Consider the following 20,342-nt stretch of genomic DNA (forward strand, 5'->3'; position numbering starts at 1 on the left):
ACTTGTCCGCCATCTCTTGAGAAACAAGATTCTCACTACTCCTGTTGTGAATAATCAGGTTACACAACTTCCCACCATCACGTGTTCTAAATATATTCTTTCTCAACCAGTCCCCTGGTAGCAATTCTAAAGGTGCAACCATGGAGTGCCGTGCCGTATCATTAGAGCTTCACCCTCAATGTCCCCATCCAAGTTTTTTTCCTCTAAAGCATTAGCTTCAGTAGTTTCAACCACTTGTCCATCCTCAACATGACCTATATCATCTTGCTGTGTTCATTAATGACTTCATCAACCAGGTGTGTTTGCCCTTCAATCCTTCTCTTAGGAGATTCATTGGAACGATGTCCCAACTCCATACACTTGAAACATCTAATAGTAGGCTGCCTTTGATTTCTCCTTGTTGCATCTAAGAGCCCATGGATTGTAGGTCGTGTTTGGTTGATCCCATGACCCCTACCAGCCCCAACACTTCGACTTATTGATGAAGATGTATCTTGGACAGCACTTAGTTTCCGCCTTGAGCTCCGACCCAATTGATCTTCAACCTTTAGAGCTAGCTGATATGCATCATTTACCTTATACGGACAATGCAGACTGACTTGATCTTGTATTGGCAACCTCAAACCATTGATATATCTACTAACTTTTTGCTATTCAGTTTCTGTCATATTACTCTAAAGAGTTAATCTATTAAACTCTTTTATGTACTCCTTTACACTCTTTTCCCATGACCTTAAATTTTGCACCTTTTGGTAAAGAGTTTGCTCATAATCTAGTGGTAAGAATTGTGATTTCAGCTTTTCTTTCATTCTTCTTGTAGAGATACTGGGTCGAATGGGCCCTAGTATTTGTTTTTATGTTTAAGTAGTGTGTTTTTTTTTTTTTTTGTATGTTAATGGGCCTGTTAACCTCTTTTATAAGTTCTTTTAAGTTCTTACTTAGTTGGCTGCCCATTTAAGGGCAGACTTGTAATTAACCTAGTTAATGAAGATTAATAAAAGAATTAGTGTGGGGAGAGAGGAGATCATTTGAAATCCTCCTTCTTTCTCCCTTCTTCTCCATCCTTTTCTTTTTCTTCTTTTCTCCTATAATTTGAAATATTTTACTGTTCTTTTATTGGACTGAATAACATCTTGGTATCAGAGCAGGTCTTCCTCCTCTTTTGGTTTTCTTTTCTTTTCTCATACACCCTTCAATTAGAAGAGTATATGGAGAGATAAGTTGTTGATTATTCAGAGAACTTTTTTGCCTAGTTGGTAAAGGGTTTGGAGAGTCAGAATTTGGCTATCGATTGCCAAGAAAGTGGGGCTATTGATTTTTTGCCAAAAGCCCTAGTCGACTAGAGAGTTTCCAGTTGTAGGATAGAGATACTGTTTGGTTGTGGCGCTCAAGGCTTGGAGGACTCCTTTTGACCTCTAGAAGTGAGTGGTTGCAATTGGAAGAGGTTTGGGAAGCTTTGGTAGGAGCGATTGCTTCTTCTCTCTTTCTCCCCAGAAGACGGATGTAGTGAAACCCTAGTTTTGGGTCCTTTAGGTGTTGAACTGACCGTAGTTAGGTTTATAAAGATTGAAAACATTGTTTTTTTATTTTTGTTTGGTCAACGAAGCAATTTGGAAGTGAGATGAAGCAGATCTCGATGCCAAAGGTTGGTCCAATAGATTCCCTTTTGATAAGAGTGACTACAATCAAACTGGATGGAACCAATTATTTGGCCTAGGCACAACCTATAAAGGTTTATGTCTATAGTAGAGGTAAACTGGGGTTTCTCACGAGTAGTGAGGAGAAACTAACAGAGACTGATCCTACATATGAGAAGTGGATGCAAGAGAACTACATAGTGATTGGATGGTTAGTTAATTCTATGCAGCCTCACATAAATCAACATTATCTTTGGATGACTTCGGCTAAGGAGATTTGGGATAGTGTTACAAAAACGTATTCTCAGAAATTGAATGTTGCAAGGGCCTACAAACTGAAGAATGAATTTAAAAATTTGAAATAGGGGGAGAAGAGTGTAGCTTTCTAATACTTAATGTTGAAGTCCCTATGGAAGGAGATTGATGTTATGGAAACAGTGGTATGGGAGAGCACCGAGTGAAGGGATGAGAGATCCATCGTATGGACGCCCAAAGATTGCGGAATAAGGGGGCAAATTTCAAAAAAAATTTTCTCTCCCTTCAACTGGGAATCACATTCCCTATTTAGAAAATCATATTTTCAATGATCATTCATGAACCATAAATTGAACCAGATCTGAACCAAAAGGAGTAGGGGAGGATTATACCTGATACGGAGAAACAGTATCCCCCAACGAAGGTGTTCACGCCCAAGGAAGGATCCAAAGACTGCTCCCACTGAAGATGGCGTAGTGCAGGATGGAGCAGAATCAACAGTGTTCTTCTCCAAGAACTCTGTCCTTTGCAAGAAACAGAAGGATGGCACGTGAGCACAGCTTCCTATCAATTCTTCCTCCAAGAACTGATGTCAAGATCGAATCTTGACTTCTCCCACAACTGGAGATCGAACTGGCAAACAGGGCGGAAAGAACAGGGAGGCGGCAAGAAAGAATTCTGCAGGGTTGCTTAATTCTTTCTTCTGTGTTTTTTGGCACTGAAGAGGATCTGATTATGTGTCTTCTAAAGGTTGCCGCCCCTTCCTTCTTTTGTTAACCTAAAAGATCAGCTCCTAATCCAATTAGGAGCTGCTTATCCAAATCATATTTGGATCAGCCCTCTCTTTAGGTGATAAGGATAAACCCTTATCTTATCTGTAGATTAGATTAGCTTTCTCCTATTCTCATTAGGAGGTTTCTAGATCTGAATGTCTCTCTGAGTGGATAGGGTCAAGACCCTATCCTACCTGCTAATCCATCTCAGAATTCGCCCCATAATTAACTAATTAAATAGCCTAGTTCGAAATGGGCTTTAGGCCCATTAAGCCTATGTGCTCACTTAACCTTCCTAACTGCTGCCCAGTTGGGCTTCCTTGTATGGCGTGGGACCCAAGCATTGATCTACACATCAGCCACATGGGTTCGGCCCAGCCTTTGTTACAAGGCCTAGCCGAATACACTGTTATGGACAGTGCACCCCCTGAAACCCATCAAATGGGTTCTATGGGCCCAACACTTACCCTAAGTGGTCCCTGGGCCAAGCCACCTTGTAACACCCAGGGACTGTGGGCAGATACAAGATTAGCCCATCAGGTATTATCCTCAATGGTCTTACACTTAACCTCTCAGCCCATAATGATCATACACTGCCCGACAAGAGAGGACCTCTCCCTCGGCTGCAAGGAACAGTGTTGCACTCTCTACTTATATGGATCCCGGGAATTAAAACCTTCTTGCAATCATTTTAGAAACCATAATATATATACTTTTATATCTCATATAAAATATACTTTGCAAAACAAATCTCAATGGTTGAAATCGGCTGCCGGCAGTCTTGGTTTCCATCAGTGAGAGTGCATCCCCGATCATTACCTTTGTCCGACAAAGGGGCTGATCCTGTCAATATGATCACCCACTCAGATGAATTCTCAGATTGTCCCAACATACCCAGGTTTTGACCCCCGCTAAGGATCTCACTGATTGGTACATCAAAGACAGCCCAATCCGACACCCAGTGCAGTATCATAATCGAGTCTAGGGGTCGGGTGCAACTTTCCAGTTTTGCCCATCAATCTCCAAGGTCCAGGGCAATACTGGAAATCTGGTCCAGTTCAAAGATTCAATCAATCCTACACTGTATGTTCCTAGGGTCTCACCCTGGCAGCTGAGACAGGCCACCCCAACCGACTTGGTGGCACCACAGTGTCAACCTTATCAGGATAGGTCTCCCCAGACCGACCCACTGGTTGTGAACATTCTAAACTAACACGAGTCTCATTAAGTGTCCAGTTTAAGGGTATTACACAGAAACATACCAAGGGAACATGAATCAAATATGCACTTTTATTCATTTACAATAAACTCATAAAGTACATCATTCTGATTGAAGCTAAGGGCATACAAAACTGTCTAACACCGAGGATGCAGAGACATTCAGAAAATTCGTGGAATGAAACATGGTGTTTGAGTTTCTTGCAGGACTTAACCCTGAGTTCGACATTACCAGGAAGAATATTCTGGCCAAGGATGAGGAGAGCAGGTGGTAGGTGTAGTTACAGGGTCCACCTATAGAACACTTTGCTCATGTTGGAATAAAGCCAAAGGGTCCGACTGGGAAGAAAAAAGTGATATGTGAATATTGCAAGAAACCAAGGCATACTAAGGATACCTATTGGAAATTTCATCCAGATCTTCTCCTTGACAAGTTTCGGAATAACAACAATAACAGTAATTTTAAGAAGAATGATTAGACTGGAAAGCCTAAGAATGCTAATGTTGCCACATGCCTGAAGGAGGGAATAGGGAAAGTGAAGAAAAATAAGCTATGGAGCAGCTGGCAGCAGTAAAGGCAGAGTTTGAAAAGTATGGGAGAATACTGAATCACTTGAAAACCACTGTCTTAGCATCCAACCCTTCCAACAACACCTCATCATCCGCATTTGCTCACTTAGGTACTTGTGCTTCTGCAAATCATGTATTGTTTCAGTTAATCATAAAATCCCTTAGATTATTGATTCTGGTGCATCAAACCATATGACCAGTTTATCTAACCTCTTTTGTTCATATCAACTCCTCTCTGGAAGAGAGAAGATATCCCTTGCTGATGGGTCTTTTGCTCCCATCTCTAGCAAAGAGGATATCAAGGCCTCTAACACCCTTATCCTCTGCTCTTCATGTCCCCAAACTTAATACCAACCTTTTATCTGTTAGTAGCTTGACTAAATCCATGAATTGTACCATAACCTTTTTTTCTTACCCATTGTGTTTTTCAAGACCTAACATCTCAAAGGACGATTGGGAGTGGCCATGAGGCTAAGGGAATATACTTACTAGACACACCTGATAGGAGTCTTGGACCACCTAATGGAGTAGCCTTGGAGTCTGTTTTGTCAGAGTCTTTTGATAAAGTCATGTTATGTCATTTATGGTTTGGTCATTTACCCTTTTTGCTTTGAGTTTGTTTCCCGATATGTTTAAGGGAATGTTTCTATCGAGTTTTCATTGCGAGTCATGTGAACTTGCAAAGCATTGTAGACATTCTTATTCAGTAAGCAATAAAAGATCTATTTCTCCTTTTCATATTGTGCACTTTAATGTGTGAGGGCCATATCATCTGCCTACTATGGGGGGTTACAAGTATTTTATCCTCTTTATTGATGATTATTCTCATTATACTTGGATTTACCTCATGAAATCCCGGGATGAAGTTCCAACCATTGTGCAAAAGTTTCATGAACTTGCTCTTACTCAATTTAACACCTAGATCAAAATATTCCGCTCTGGTAATGCTAAGGAATATTTTGAGAAGAACCTTTCATCATACTTTGAGACCTTTAGGGTTATTCAACAAAGTTCTTGTTCCTACACTCCATAACAGAATGGAGTGGCGAAAAGGAAGAACTGTCATGTAGTTGAGGTTGCTAGATGCCTCCTGTTTGCATCTCATGTTCCTATCAAATTTTGGGGGGATGTTGTTCTTACTTCCACATATTTGATTAATGATATGCCTTCTTAGGTTCTGGGTTTTAACACTCCACTTAGCCTTCTCTTTTCGAATGAGGATCTCTTTCCTCTTCCTCTCCGAGTTTTTGAGTGCACCTGCTATGTACATGTTCATAATCATTAGAGACATAAATTTGAGACTAAGGCACATAAGTGTGTCTTCTTAGGATATGCCTCCACACAGAAGGGATATTGTTGTTTTGATCTGGTTCGTGGCACCCGTTGTCTCTAGGGATGTCACATTTGTTGAGTCCACTCCTTTCTTTGGTGTTTCTCTTGAAGGGGAGCATTTTGAGGAGCCATTTGTTGTCCCCAATTGTTCCTCTTACTATTCCTTTTGAGTTTCCTATTGAGCCATCTTCCTCTATTGATTCTCCTTCCACTAGGTCTACCTCTCATGTTCCTTCTCCTCCAAATCATCCTCCTAGTTTTCCCTCACATCTCATTGTCCTAATGTGGTACCAAAGACAAAAATTCTGGCATGGGCAAGTTGTTTCCACTCCTTCTACAGAGCCTCTAGCACCTCCCATCACTTCTGGGGTAACAGGTCAGCCTTCATCTAATCCTTCTGCTACCTATCTCCTACCTATTACTCTTTTTTTGCCTCTGTTTCTACCCATGTGATTCCCAAGTCTGTACTAGAAACCCTATCCAAACCTGAATGGAGGGATGCTATGATGACTGAACTAGATGCTTTGCATAAGAACTATACCTGGGGTATTGTGGATTTGCTTGAAGGGAAGGAACCAGTGGGTTGTAAATGGGTGTTCACTATTAAGTATCATTCCGATGGCACTATTAAGAGATTTAAGGATAGATTGATTGTTAAAGCTGCGTTTGGTTGGAGTACGAATACAAATTTGTAGACTGCAAAACAAAAATGTTTGGTTCATGTGAGTGCAAAGTGGTTCAAGATTTACACATCCACTTTGCACTCAGTTCATTTGTTTCGAAAGATGCAAATAAGAATACAATTTTTGCAGATGTAACTGTTCCTTGCTACCAAATGGTGTTCCAGCTACTCCCACCATTAAACAAATATAAAAAATGACAGACCATTAAATAAATATAAAAGTAACAAAAATCCTTTTGTTAAAGACTTCTTTTTGAAATTACAGAATTTAGCAAATCTCTTGCTGAGTGCATTCTTGGACATAAGAGTAGGCTCAGCTTCTTCTGGTTCTTTTGTTAAAAGTATTCTTCTGTTGAAAGACTAATGATTAACCTGAAAACATGAAAACGTGTTCAAGTTTGCTAAACATCCCTTCTGCACTTCTGTAAACACCTGAAAACATCACCTGGAGCAGAAGTTATAATTCATTGGCATTTGTAAATCTTAATTTTCAATGTGAACTTTCTGAGATTATTAGAGTTCATTGAACAAGACATACACCAAGCATGGTAGCGATATTTGGGTGGATCATGCCAGAACCTTTTGCCATTCCCCCAATTCTTATGCAAGTTCCTCCAACCTATGCAACCCAACAATTGCGATCATGGATATGACATCACGTTAAAGTTGTCAGGAGCATGAAAATTAAGTACATACAAAATAATGCTCCCACAAAGTACTGTTTTTATGTTACCTCTTCGTTCAAGTAATTAAGGTGTTATGTCAGCATGACTTCTTTTATTAAAGATGCAACAGAACTCAGAAGGCACAAGAAATATCATAAAAATGAATAATATATCTTGGTGCAATGATTATGAGAATGGATGGATTTTCTTTTCCAAAAGAAACTAAGAGCAAACCTTCTTCATGGTAGACATTAGAAAATATATGTATAAAGCACAACTTGATTGTCATTTTGTATTATAGAAAGCCGGTCTTACAAACTTAAAGTAGACACTAAAGTGAAATCTTGAAGTTTCTTTTTTCTTTGCTTTTGGGGGGCAAATAACAGTTCTTAAACAATTTTATCAATGAGTTTTTTACAAGTAACAGTAATTCAATAGTTTTATTAAAGATAGGGGAAACAAAGCAAATCACACTCAAATTACACGCTAGAGCCTAAGCTGCCAAATCATTCAATTCTACACTGCAATTTTTTATTTTTACACTGTTTGCCTCTTTCCCTGGTTCGCCCCAAAGAGCCCACTAAGGGTCTGTTTGTTAATAGCTGAAGTGGCCGAACTGAAAAGCTTATTGCTTTGTCTTTTAGTGAATAAGAATGAGGTTATGAGATCCTAAAGGGATGAAAGCTGAAGTTGGGTAGATTATTATACCTTGATATTTTAGTATTTAATTCTTTTATCCACCAAAAGACAAAGCAATAAGTCATTAAGTTCAGCAGCTTCAGTCATAAGCCATTATCAATGGCCCCTTAATTGTAAAAGAAAATAATATTACTAAACCTATAAAACATTACCACAAGAAGAAGCACTATACAAGTATGGGAAAGCAAACTCAGAAAGGGGGAGGATCCTAAACAAATGAAAAACAGATCAACCCATGAACTATGGAATTCTGGTCTTGGTCAAAAACATATATTTTTATTTCTTTTTGAAAGATGAAGAAAATTTTATTAAGATCAAATCAAAGGATAATACAAAGAGTCTTCACTAGAAAAGGTGCAAGATGCAGCCTCAGCATAATCAAATGAAAAACAATGGACTGTCCAATTCATTGTTTATAAAGGAAAGATGTTATATAGAAGTGTCCATCAAGGTAGATATCCGATAGGCATCGGGTAAAGAACTTAGTACAGTTAGGAGAATCCATGCAAACAATTCATAGAGGTAGAACAAGGAGTATGGAGTATTTTATCAGCTTATACTTTTCTATAGACAATTGATTCTTCCTTTTTTCATCTTGCCAAGTCAGACAATGCAACACGCATCAGATTCTGATTCCTATGTTGCATCCATGCAATATTACTTAATTTCCAATTTACAGGCCTCCTAGGCATAATGAGAACTCCAGTGGTCCAACCAACGGTGAGCAAACAAATCAAGATGTTGAGTTAGAGAACCTCATGAAGTCCTCTCGAAACCCCATGTGAGGCTCGACCAGTAGTTGTATCAGCTTCTCTGTTCTCATCTACAGTCACCTGACCAACAAAAGAGAGGCTTTAGTTTAAAGAGTCCCATATCATCTAAACTGTCAACCAAATAGATGTACATACCCCATCACTGCCAGTCCTTCTGGTTGTAGATGAAGTATAATATGCCCCATTGGCACCTCCATAAATAACAGTGAAACTCTAAAAGCTATAACTACAAGCCTGGGGACGTGCTCTATCTGCCCTGTTATAGTCATTCCAATACTGAACATGCTTGCTCTTCCTCTCTGAAAGATAAAACACAATGAATCTCTACTTCAACAGTATATACAATAGCAACTACAAGAATATGAATATAATAGCAACTACAAGAATATAATAGCAACTACAAGAGTATATATATAGTTTCAGTATGCAATTACAGCAAGGACTTAACCTTGAGATTCATCATTTGGATCCTCAACATATGGTTCCTTTGACCTAGAATGCTTCCTAGGGTTTTCAGTCTTCTCTTTGGCTTTGGCTCCTTGTTCTTCTTCGTTCTCATCTTCAGATGTTATCTCTTTGATAATCGACCCCTTTGATTTACTGGATTATGGAGCTTGATGCTCCAAGAATCCATCTGGATGTACCTTGAACTTGACCCAAACATGCTTGGTCCTATCATACTAGATTCAAACATGCTTTGGAATGGACTAGTGAAGAAAGGATCATCGAAAGGGTCCCTTCCCCCAAACTAGAGATTAGACTCCTGTGGCTACCAAAGCCACCAAAACCACCAAATTCAGCAAAAGGATCGCCAAAACCAAAGAAATCACCTCTACCTCTCTGCATTTTTTTCCACGTACTTATTCCCTGAGAACCCATAATAAGATAACGTCCCAAGGAACCAAAAATGAAGGAAGACTTAATGAACCGAATAGATTAAAGATTCAAGAGGAAAATGAAGGAAGATTCAAGAAAACCTATAGGATGAAGAAATAGCAAACATACCTCTCAGGAAAAGGAAAATCGATGGATTTGGAGTTCAGATCTCTCTTCTGACGAGGGAAGTGACCTAAAAGTGAAAAGAAAATGAAAATGAGTTCAGATCTCTCATTACCTCGACAGATGGATGGATTTGGAGTTCAGATCTCTCTTACCTCTATCGCAGAACCTTTCTCTTCTCTATCGAACACTCGAAGAGAAAACAGTTGAAACCTATGCTTATTTACTTCGACCAAAATCGTGGCAAAATTTCCTTTGTTTTTTTATAAAGCAATATTTTCACCTATTTTTTATGCAAACCTTGGTCTATACACATTTTTTGCATAAAAAATAGGCATATTTTTGAACTCTTACCAAACGAATGCAAATCTGAACCGGAATGCAATTGGCAACGGTTCATATTTGTACTCCAACCAAACGCAGCCTAAAGGCTACACTTAGATGTATGGTATTGATTACCTTGAGACTTTTGCTTCTGTGGCTAAGATGACTTCAATTCGAGTTTTGTTGTCTTAGCTACTACTTTTGATTGGCCCCTCCACCAGTTTGATGTTAAAAATTCTTTCTTGAATGGAGACCTACATGAAGAGGTCTATATGTCTTTTCATCCAAGGGTGTATGGAAAGGAAATGCAAGGGAAGGTGTGTAAACTGTAGAAATCCATTTATGGTTTCAAACTATCTCCTCGAGCATGGTTTGAGAGATTCAGAGTTGCCCTTGTCTCTTTTGGTTACACACCAACTCAATCTGACCATACTTTGTTTTTGAAAAGAAGCAACTCCTTGGTGACTTTTCTAATTGTTTATGTTGATGAAATTGTAGTTACAAGTAATGACACCCAAGAGGTGATTAAGCTCAAAAGATTTCTTAACTCTGAATTTGAGATCAAGGATTTGGGAGATCTCAGATATTTCTTGGGAATTGAAGTTGCTAGATTTAAGGATGGTATATTCATTTCTCAACATAGTTCTTGACCTCCTTGCAGAGACTGGTAAACTTGGTGCTAAACTGGCTTTCACCCTTATGGACCTTAATCATGAGCTCTTTGCTACTAATGGTGAACTATTGTCTATATCTCTGCATGACTCGGCTAGATATTTCCTATGCAATGAGTGTAATTAGTCAGTGTATGCATTCTCCTAGAGATACACATTTGGCCGTTGCAGAAAGAGTTTTGTGTTACTTGAAAGGCACTCCAGGGAAAGGAAATCAACCTCAGGATATTGTGCTTCGGTGGCAGGGAACACTGTCTCATGGAAGAGTAAGAATTAGTCTATAGTAGCCAGATCCTTAGCTAAAGCAGAGTACAGGGCAATGGCACATGGAGTGCCATAATTATTGTGGCTAAGATCTCTTTTGGAAGAGTTGGGTATTGACTATGTGAAGCCAATGATGCTCTATTGTGATAACCAGACAGCTATCAACATTGTACATAATCTTGTTCAACATGACAAAATTAAGCACATAGAATTGATACTTGATAGATATTTTATACAGGAGAGAGTTGCTTTAGGGAAGGTTTGCTTGCCATTTATCTCTTCAGAAGAGTAGTTGGCTAATGTTTTGACCAAAGGTATTCCAAAAGGGAAGTTGACACACTATATAAGCAAGTTGGGCATGATTGACATTTGACATCTATGCTCAGCTTAACGGGGAGTGTAGAGAGACTGAGACGAATGGGCCCTAGTATCTGTTTTTATGTTTAAGTAGTGTGTTATATTTTTTTGTATGTTAATGGGCCTGTTAACCTCTTTTATAAGTTCTTGCTTAGCTGGCTGCCCATATAAGGGCAAACTTGTAATTAACCCAGTTCATGAAGATTAATAAAAGAATTAGTGTGGGGAGAGAGGAGATCATTCAAACTCCTTTCTCCCTTCTTCTCCATCATTTTCTTCTTCTTCTTCTTCTTCTTTTCTCCTATAATCTGAAATATTTTACTGTTCTTTTATTGGACTGAATAACATCTCTTCCTTAAGAACTAACCTTTCTTTTCCCCTTCCTTTCTTTGTTCCTTTGATAACTTTTCCACCAATCCATGGCTGTCCCACGCATTTTTGTTGTTATAAACTTCACTGTCCTTTCTTCATTCATTTCCTTCCAATCAAAATAATTTTCAATGCTGTCCAACCAATCTAGAAACTCTTCAGGTTCCAACTCACCATCAAGCTCATTGTTATGAAGTTGAACACCATGGCCTTGATTGAATTGTAAAGCTTGCACTATTCGGTCTTCCCATCGTTGGTTGTTATTTCTTTCATGTTGATCACCTTTGGGTTGTTCAATGTCTTCTTCCCTTGATTCTTCACTAATAATGTCAGTGGGTTGTTCATCAACTCTAGGTGCTTGTTTATCTTCCTAGCCCCAAATCACTTGCTACGTCACCATCCCTAGCAGCAGTTTGAGCTACAAGGTGAGCAAGATGTTTAATCCATTCTTGCAGACCTCTTATAGCCTCTTGGAAAACCTCTACTGTGACATGTTGTGGTCTTCAAGCACCCCTACCATGTCCACCCCTTGCAGCCATATAGCAAAACACAACAAGGAGATGAACTTTGAAGCAAACCCAAAGAGCTTGCTCTAATACAACTTGATGTGGACAAAAAATAAGCACAAGAATACCAAGCCATAGTTGTCAAGGCAACGCCTAGGCAACAAGACGCTCCTCGCCTAATTTCCAAGCAGTTTATATTCATTTTGTGTGTTTATATACTGATTTCTTTTTATTATTTCTTATTTGTTAGGGTTTAATCAATATATACATTGATAAATGCTGTATTAAACCCCCAATAACTTTAAAACCAGAACCAATAAGGAAGAACTTGTTTGTCTAATCAACAAGTACTACTACTATTTTCTTTTCTTCTTTTCCTATAAGAAAAATAAGGGTTCAGCCCCTATATTTTTTGAATTTTCTTTTCCTTCTTTTTCTGCTCAAGAATATGTTGATTTTCTGTACTTTAACATGAACTCTATACTTTTCTTATGAAAAGTATGAATGATTATTAAGGAAATATGGTTATGGTACCTAGGGAACTACCCTAGGATCTATGTTTTTTACATAAAAAAATCCATCGCCTAGGCTCCTCCTTGTCGCCTAGCTTCGCCTTGGCGCTTTGACAACTATGTACCAAGCTGAAAGCAACAAAACAAGTTGGGTTTTTAGGGATTTCAGACCTGAACCTGAAGTAGAACACCTCCTGGAACAGTTCCACTATAGCAACAATGGCATCAAACTAGCCTCCTATGCAGACATGCAATGATAGAGGGATTTGAAGGTGCCAAAATAGGTTAACTCCTCAAAACCCAAACTCACAATACTTGAAAACCCTAGTTGGGGCTTAGCTACAACTCAAACAAGAGAGAAAGAACCAAAAGACCGAAACCAAAACCCAATAGATTTGCACCCAATTGCCCCTGACTAGAACCTGAATTATAAACTGGCAAATATACCCCTGGTCCCAAACAGTCAACAAAGCTACCCAAAAACAACAATTTGTGGTCCCACTACAAAAACATGCAAAACAAAATACCTTCACATTTTTTGCATTTTTTTTGAATTTTCTGAGTTTTTTTATTTTTAGCATTTTTTTGTAATTTTGCGCCTTGCTCCAAAAAGGTGCACGCCTCACCTTGCGCCTTGCACTTTTAAACACTGCTCCTCCCCTTCCTCTTTCTTCTTCTTCTTCTTCCTCCCCCCCCCCCCCCTCTTTCTTCTTCCTCCTCATCCCCCCTCTTAAGGAGGCTTATGCCTCCTTGTGTTTGGGAGGCTTACAACTCTTACATTCTGAACTAGGCCTCACACCTCTAGGTAGTGGAATGCCTTGCGTCATGCCTCCACATTTTAAAACATTGATCATAACAAGGTTTTAATCCTAGGACTGTCATACCATGATATATTGAATCAAGTAGAATTCTAAAAACTAAATTGTATAAGAGGAAAAGAAGACAAAAACACGGAGTTGTGTTTTAGGGATTGATTAACCATTACCAGTCCATTGACAAGTCCCAGTGATGTATATAAATTGTGATTTAAAAAGTGTACAAAGTTATATCTGCCCCCATGTATAAGAAAATTACAATTTCAAATAAATAAGATGACATGTTGAACAACCTATCATAATACTAATATACGTAGGATACAAATAAATAAAATTTTGCTTTTCCCTTCACACATTTTCCCTGGTTACTAGTTTATTCATGGTCCATTAGAAATTTGTAAGATTTATCTATGTTTTAGTAGTATTAATAGATTGACTCCTTGACTTTGCACCATAGGTACGGTCAGCTACATTGGATACTTGGCTGCCTGAGCAAGTCACGTTTATGAAATGTAAGAATAACTTACCATCATTTTCTTGTAATCTCTTTGCATAGAGCTTCAGAATGCTCGTTAATGTTAATAGGATAGTAGTCTAACCTAAGAGATTTCCCATATTAAAGTTGACTTACACTAAAAGACTGCAGCCATCTAAGCTGTTGCAATTTTCCAGTTTATAGATAAAAAGAGGAGGTAAATCCTAAGAAAAGTTTGTAGGGAACATAATTTAATTTTTTTTGACAAGTAAAAGGAAAATTTCGTTGAAAGGAAAAAGAAAATTACAAACTGAGAAGTTTTTAAGGCAACACCTAGAATCAACTCAAACAACAGAAAAAACAAAAAACAAAACAAAACATAACCAATTGTCCAAATTACAACTTTGCAATCCCAACACCTCCCATAGACCCCAGGGTTATCTTTATTGACTTGTGCAAATTCAGGCATCACCAAAACCCAATCTGCAACAGATTTACCAACATAATTTAATTTTTGAAGTAGGGGGTCTTCTTTTGATTGTAAAACAAAATTCATTAAAATAAAATGGAAAGTACAATAGTACGTGATAAGACATTATGGTGGAAAGAGGATATACAAAATATAACTCAACCACAGCCAAGTAACATAGCAACATTAACATCCAACTATGCCCAAAGAAACGAACTGACCAAAAGGAAAAAGAACCCAAAGCCTACACCTTATGGAAAGCTGAACAACCAAACAAGGAAACTGCATTCTTCACTAGAATCCAATAAGTCAGAATATGATTGCTACTACAATCCACAAATCACCTCTTCCAAACACATCAAATGAACCCCTTTAAAACTCCAACTCCCTTCCCTAGGTCAGAAAGAGTTGTTTTCTTTAACACATCTGTCCTTCTAATGTTAGTTCTAATAATTTTCACAACAAATTTCTGTTTCCAACCATTTCAAAGTCACAACCACTAGCTACAGGACTAATATGAAAGCTCCTATCCAAAAATGGAAATTCTAGACTCCTTTTGTGCCAAAGAACAAGAAAACATCCTATTACCTAAACCTGGTCCTAACTAACTCTGCCTTATACTCTTTCCTTATGTTGAATTCTCACTCCATCTTCTACCCCTCGTTTCTCAACAACTCCAGTCCTTGACTGTCTCCTTCACTCTGGACATGTCAGATAAGCCTTCTTTATCTTTTTCATATCACAAAAATAGATCATCATGATCAAGATATTTAACCTTCACTTCCACCATACATCCATGTCTATCCCCAGAATAATGATTCCTTGAACTCCAGTTTTTCTCGTCATTCGATAAGGGAACCTCTACTGGCTTTGTGCTTGTATCTTCACCTTGAAGTAGGAGATCTCCATGGAGACCCATCAGGTGGTGGATATCACCTCCCCTTCTTCCTGGGTGTGCTGTTGATAGATTGCATCTAATGCTCAACCACAAAGCGGGAATCTCCATGTTGATTTGTTATCTCCCTTATATATGTAGGGTGTGTTGTTGGTGGCTTATAACTAAACCTCATTATAACTTGCTTTGCTTTGTTTTTAAGTCAAATTTTAAATTAATATTATACATGCTGCACCACTAAGCTACCACCTTGTTGTTAGTTCTTAATTTGTGAACTTATTCTGTAGCTATGAGTAATGAAAAGTCCAACAGTTATTGGGAAGCAGAGTTGCCACCGGATTACGACAGAAGTGACATTGAAAGTTTCATACGGGCAAAGTAGGTTGGCACAAAATTTTATTAGAAATTTCACCTGAAGTTATAGGAAAATTCTAATATACCCGCTTCTCAGGTATGACGAGAAAAGATGGGTTTCAAAGCAAACAGAACAGCCAACTATGGAATCAGAAGGAAAGAACTCTTGTTCTAACAAGGGAATAGAAGATCGAGGAAATAATGGCAAATCCAACCACTCAAAAACATTTTCTGATGGAGATATTCCCACTAATCAGATCCTACAGGCTCCACCTTCAGCAACAAGACCTCGTTGGGTAATGTTGATACTTTCTGATTCTTGGCTTTATCTAAATTAGTTAAATTCTTTCCAAGTCAACACACATAGTAAATATTTTCTGCTATTAATTTTGTTGTAACTGTAGGCTTGACAATTAAATGCATTAATGCAGTTAATAGGTGTTTTGAAAGGCTTCAAACTTTGTTTCAGAATGAACTGAAGATCTTCTAAAATTGATTTCATTTTAAGAGTTCACTTGAGTTCTAGTAGAAAGGAAATTAATTTGCAGGAAGTTTCCAGTAAGTGATCCAAAAAAAAGGAAGTTTCCAGTATGGAAACTAGGGAAGCATTACGGTGATGTTGGAAATCTAGGATAAATTTTACCAAGTGATAGGATAAGTATCTAGAAACTTTTTGGGCTGAAAAACATTTAAGAGATAGTAAGGGACAAAAGTTGCTTCAAATGTGAAACTTTTAAGATCCAAGTGATGGAATTATTTAATATTAGTTTGTTGTTTCCTTTGAGATTTTGAAGAGAACCTCCTTTATTATCAGTTTCTTTTTATGGAAAGATACTGTCTATTCTTCTTTATAAAAAGGATATTTTTGTCTAGTTGTTCCTACGTTCTTCTAAAGTTCTGCATTTTTGTTATGAAAATGTTATATGGATATTTATAATGGGTTTTGTATTTTAGGAAGGCTTCATTTTGAGTATCATCAAATTGGAAATATTTTTGGGGGAAATTTATTTAGCTTTCATGAAATTGTAAAGCTATGGCAATATGCTTTTGGGGAAAATTTTTCCCTTTCAAGGTTGTGATCAATTAGTTATTAGAAACTCTTTTAATACTCAACGAGGATTAAAAAAAATTCATGCTGTCTTCTTTTTTTCTTTTTTAACAAATGTTTTGATGAAACTATTCATTAGAAGTAAAAGGAGGGGATTTTTAATACAAATATTCATCTTTCACAAAATTTGTAGACAATGGTTAACAATGTTGTTCACATTATTTAGCATGCAAGCATCTGACTCAATCATGTTGCTAGTAGTTATTAGTAAGTTTGCATGTCCTCCAAAAAAACTCATGATGGTGTAGCAAAATAGAATTCAGCAATACAATATTGAACATATAGTTGATGACACTGAACCAGTACCCTAAAGGGTATTGGACCAAAGATATCTGATGAAGAGACAGTGGGGCATCCTACAAATTTGCCCTTTGACAAACTTCAGTTTGACAAGATAGGGGAGAAATTTCAATATGATTGCATGGACCCCATGGGACTATTATGGAGCTCTTTCAGGACTTTGAGGGTGACAACTAGCCAGGGAATCAAGAAATGAATCTGCACATTACTTTTTATTTGCCTCAATAACCTAAAATCCATAATTAAAATGCATGCCTCTATTTTTTTGGTAATAGATAAAAGAAAATTTTATTAAGAGAGAAGATAAACAACAAGGTGAAAAAGAAAAGCCACCCAAAAGGGTCAAAACCCCAAAGTCCAAACACTAACCTTCCTGTCCCACTCCCAGCCATAGCAAACAATTACAAATCAAGAAAATACATAGCCCAGCCATCTTCCCTAAAGACTCCGGAGCAGACCTACACCCAGAAACAGACAAAAGAACAGAACTCCCCTTTGAAATTAACCTTCTTTCACCGGGTATATCTTTTCCAATTGAAGGAACATTCTTCTTTCAAAATCCTCCCTCCTAGAACATGTCTCTATGACAAGTTACTAGTTTCAATTTATCCTAGGTTTCATATCTCATAACCCTAGAATTCCCAAAATTTACACTTATACTGACAAAAATAGCCCTTGAGATCACCCGTAAACCAAACCTAACAGCTCTAAATAACTGCAACTTGAGATTTCCATAATTTTCTATAAAACACTTGATCCTTCTAGTATCACATTCTTTGGCGTCTAACATCATTCTACATCACCTTTTCATAACCTACTCTCGCACTTGTCCAATGGTGTTTATATCTGAATATGGAAGTACTATAATAAAGATCATTTTGAACTATGGAATAACAGCCAACTTCAGACTTGGTTCTTTTGGGAGGTTTTTTTGGTCCCTGTGTAAACCCTTTTACATAGAGTTCATGATCCCTTATAAAAATAAAAAAAGGAAAATAAAAAGACAAAAACTTGGCCTCAATTTTGACCAGAGTTCTATTTTCACATTAATGACCACTGTTTTTGCTACATAGTAATGACACTTTTCTCCTACATCAACCAAGGAATGTGCAGATGAATTGCCTCATACAAGATTGAGTATGGATCAGAATATCTTGAAACTGTTTTAGGTTTGATAATTATGTTCAGTAATTTGTTAAGTTTCATGGTTTATGTTTTTAATCTTATATACAACTTTATGTCCTATTCAATTATGACAATTTTTTAATATATAATAAGGAAAATGACCACAAGAGATTAAAAAAATGAAAGAAAGAAGAATATTTATTTGTGAATTTCTTTTTCCAAAAGTAAAAAACAAAGTAGGAATGAAATCAAGTGCAGTGTTGTCAGACTTGGATTGGACGAGATGGTTGGACCGTCAAAACTGGAACCTGCAGCTAAAATGGTTCTCTATCTGATGTGAATAAGTCAAACAGTTAAACTGGATGGTTGAATCATTTGACCTGTGGCCCAGTCACCAAAATAGCTCTGTCTTACCTGACTCTAATGGCATTGAGTGTGTTTAATTGGGTTCCTTTCATTACAATCCCCTATTAGGATGTATTATATGAATAGATTCTTAGTTAAGTCAGGGATCAATTGGGTAAAAATGTACACTGGGCCTTCACCACCATGGGTCTATTGTATTTCTAGATGGACTCACTTCTTTTCTTTAGATGTCCATTCCATACTTTTTTATTGAGCTTTTTTATTGTTGAATTTGTTTTCATTACTTCTGAAAGAAAAAATAAAAACAAATCAGAAATTTAGTTCAAGTTTGATTAAAAGTTACAACTTTTATGTTTTATTTCTCTTATTTTCCTTTCCATTTTCAGTCTTTTAGTTTTTTATGTAAAAACTCAGCAATTATTTGAAGAAAAAATGAATATTTAGGATCTTAATCAGGTTACTGATGTCTATAATCAGGCCTCTTTAGATATGAAGGACAAGGTGACTGGCTTGCCTCCCCCCAAGGTGCCACAAACAACAGAACAAAAGTTTGGAATTCCTGGGCAAAAAGCTGGCGTTGCTACTGATCTGTTCAACTTGATGGATGCTGATATTCAAAAGGAGAAGAGATCCATTCCATCCACTTCGTACAGCTCCTCTTGGGCAACATTTGATTGTAAGAACATAGTACTACTAAATGTGCTTTGGGGGTTGATACGGTGGTTGGTATTACTTGGCCAAGTAAAGATAGTTTATATACTTGCTGTATATTATCTTTTTAAAAAGGCACTTGTTAACTTTACACTGAACTATTCATTCTGGACATCAATTTGGATGTGTTTACTATTCTCTTGGTTAATAGCCAGAGCTGCAAATGGATCTAATCAAATTGGGTATGCCTAGATCCTAGTTTGATTTGTTAATTTTCGGATTCAAATAGAATCTTATCCATTAGATTTAGACTGGACTTGGAATGAATTTGGATATTGAATGCTGCATCAATAAATTAAACTAAGAATGAGCGGAATATCATGCATTATTAATAAGATAACTAAAAATGATTTTGACATCAATTTGCGACTCTCTAGTAAGCATATTACATTTAAACCAGCTTTACTGGATAAAATTCAGAATACCTTCACTGGGTTGAACTTGAATTCTAATTTAATACAAACAGATACCATTTGTTGTCCTGAATATTCATCAAAATCAGCTATTTTGATGATTATCCTGGTTGGTCATCCGAAATTAATTCTAGTTTGGGAAAAATCCTCCTTGATATGATTAAATTCAGTTTCAGCTCATCATGGTTTTCTAATATTAGCTGACTGTGAACTAGTTTCAGTTTACAAGAGTAATTGATCTTCACATATCTTTACTGTTCTGCAGAAAGAGCAGATCCAGTGTAGTTAATCTAAAGGTTTTGCCACTGGGAATAGAAATTTCAGCTGCAGAGTTGACCCATGGCCTTACCAAGTTCAAATAGGTGAAAAGAAGGTGACAGTTTGAAAGACTTAATCAAGGTTGGTGATGCTTCACATTTAGTATTCAAGTTCCTTCTCAAAAAATAGGAAGCACTTTCTAGAAAAATTGATAGTTTTGCGGCATTGATCTTTTCAGAGGTAAAGATTTGCATTAATGGACTAAAAATTTTTTTCCTTGAAAATACACTGTACAAATCCTTCACCTAGGTATCAACCTCACTGATCAATAAGTAGACATCCTCTTGAATTAGACATAACCAAAAAACTTTCAAGTATTTATAGAAAGTGATTTAACAGTCTTCCACATCAAGTACCACATTGGTATTCTTTGCATTTCCTTCTGAA

General features: G+C 37.3%; 1 protein-coding gene and 1 pseudogene across 7 annotated transcripts in view; one reads left to right on the plus strand and one right to left on the minus strand.

The window, feature by feature from the left end:
- Positions 1 to 20,342, plus strand: part of AGD15 (ARF-GAP domain 15) — a 90,100-nt gene that overhangs the window by 40,090 nt on the left and 29,668 nt on the right. For 4 of the 7 annotated variants that reach the window (XM_088902543.1, XM_088902542.1, XM_088902545.1 and 1 more), the window contains 4 exons: positions 13,879 to 13,933; positions 15,548 to 15,638; positions 15,712 to 15,910; positions 18,991 to 19,235. In XM_088902543.1, coding sequence (XP_088758669.1) covers positions 13,879 to 13,933; positions 15,548 to 15,638; positions 15,712 to 15,910; positions 18,991 to 19,235 — 590 coding nt within the window. Of the gene's footprint in view, positions 1 to 13,878; positions 13,934 to 15,547; positions 15,639 to 15,711; positions 15,911 to 18,990; positions 19,236 to 19,902; positions 20,037 to 20,342 lie in introns of all 7 variants that reach the window. The other 3 variants (XR_016085194.1, XR_016085196.1, XR_016085195.1) reach the window with 2 other exon arrangements.
- On the minus strand, positions 127 to 11,290 carry LOC148800559 (uncharacterized; annotated as a pseudogene).

The sequence above is a fragment of the Nelumbo nucifera genome, chromosome 4 (assembly GCF_055504915.1).
Source record: "Nelumbo nucifera cultivar China Antique chromosome 4, China Antique-T2T, whole genome shotgun sequence".
Taxonomy (NCBI): domain Eukaryota; kingdom Viridiplantae; phylum Streptophyta; class Magnoliopsida; order Proteales; family Nelumbonaceae; genus Nelumbo; species Nelumbo nucifera.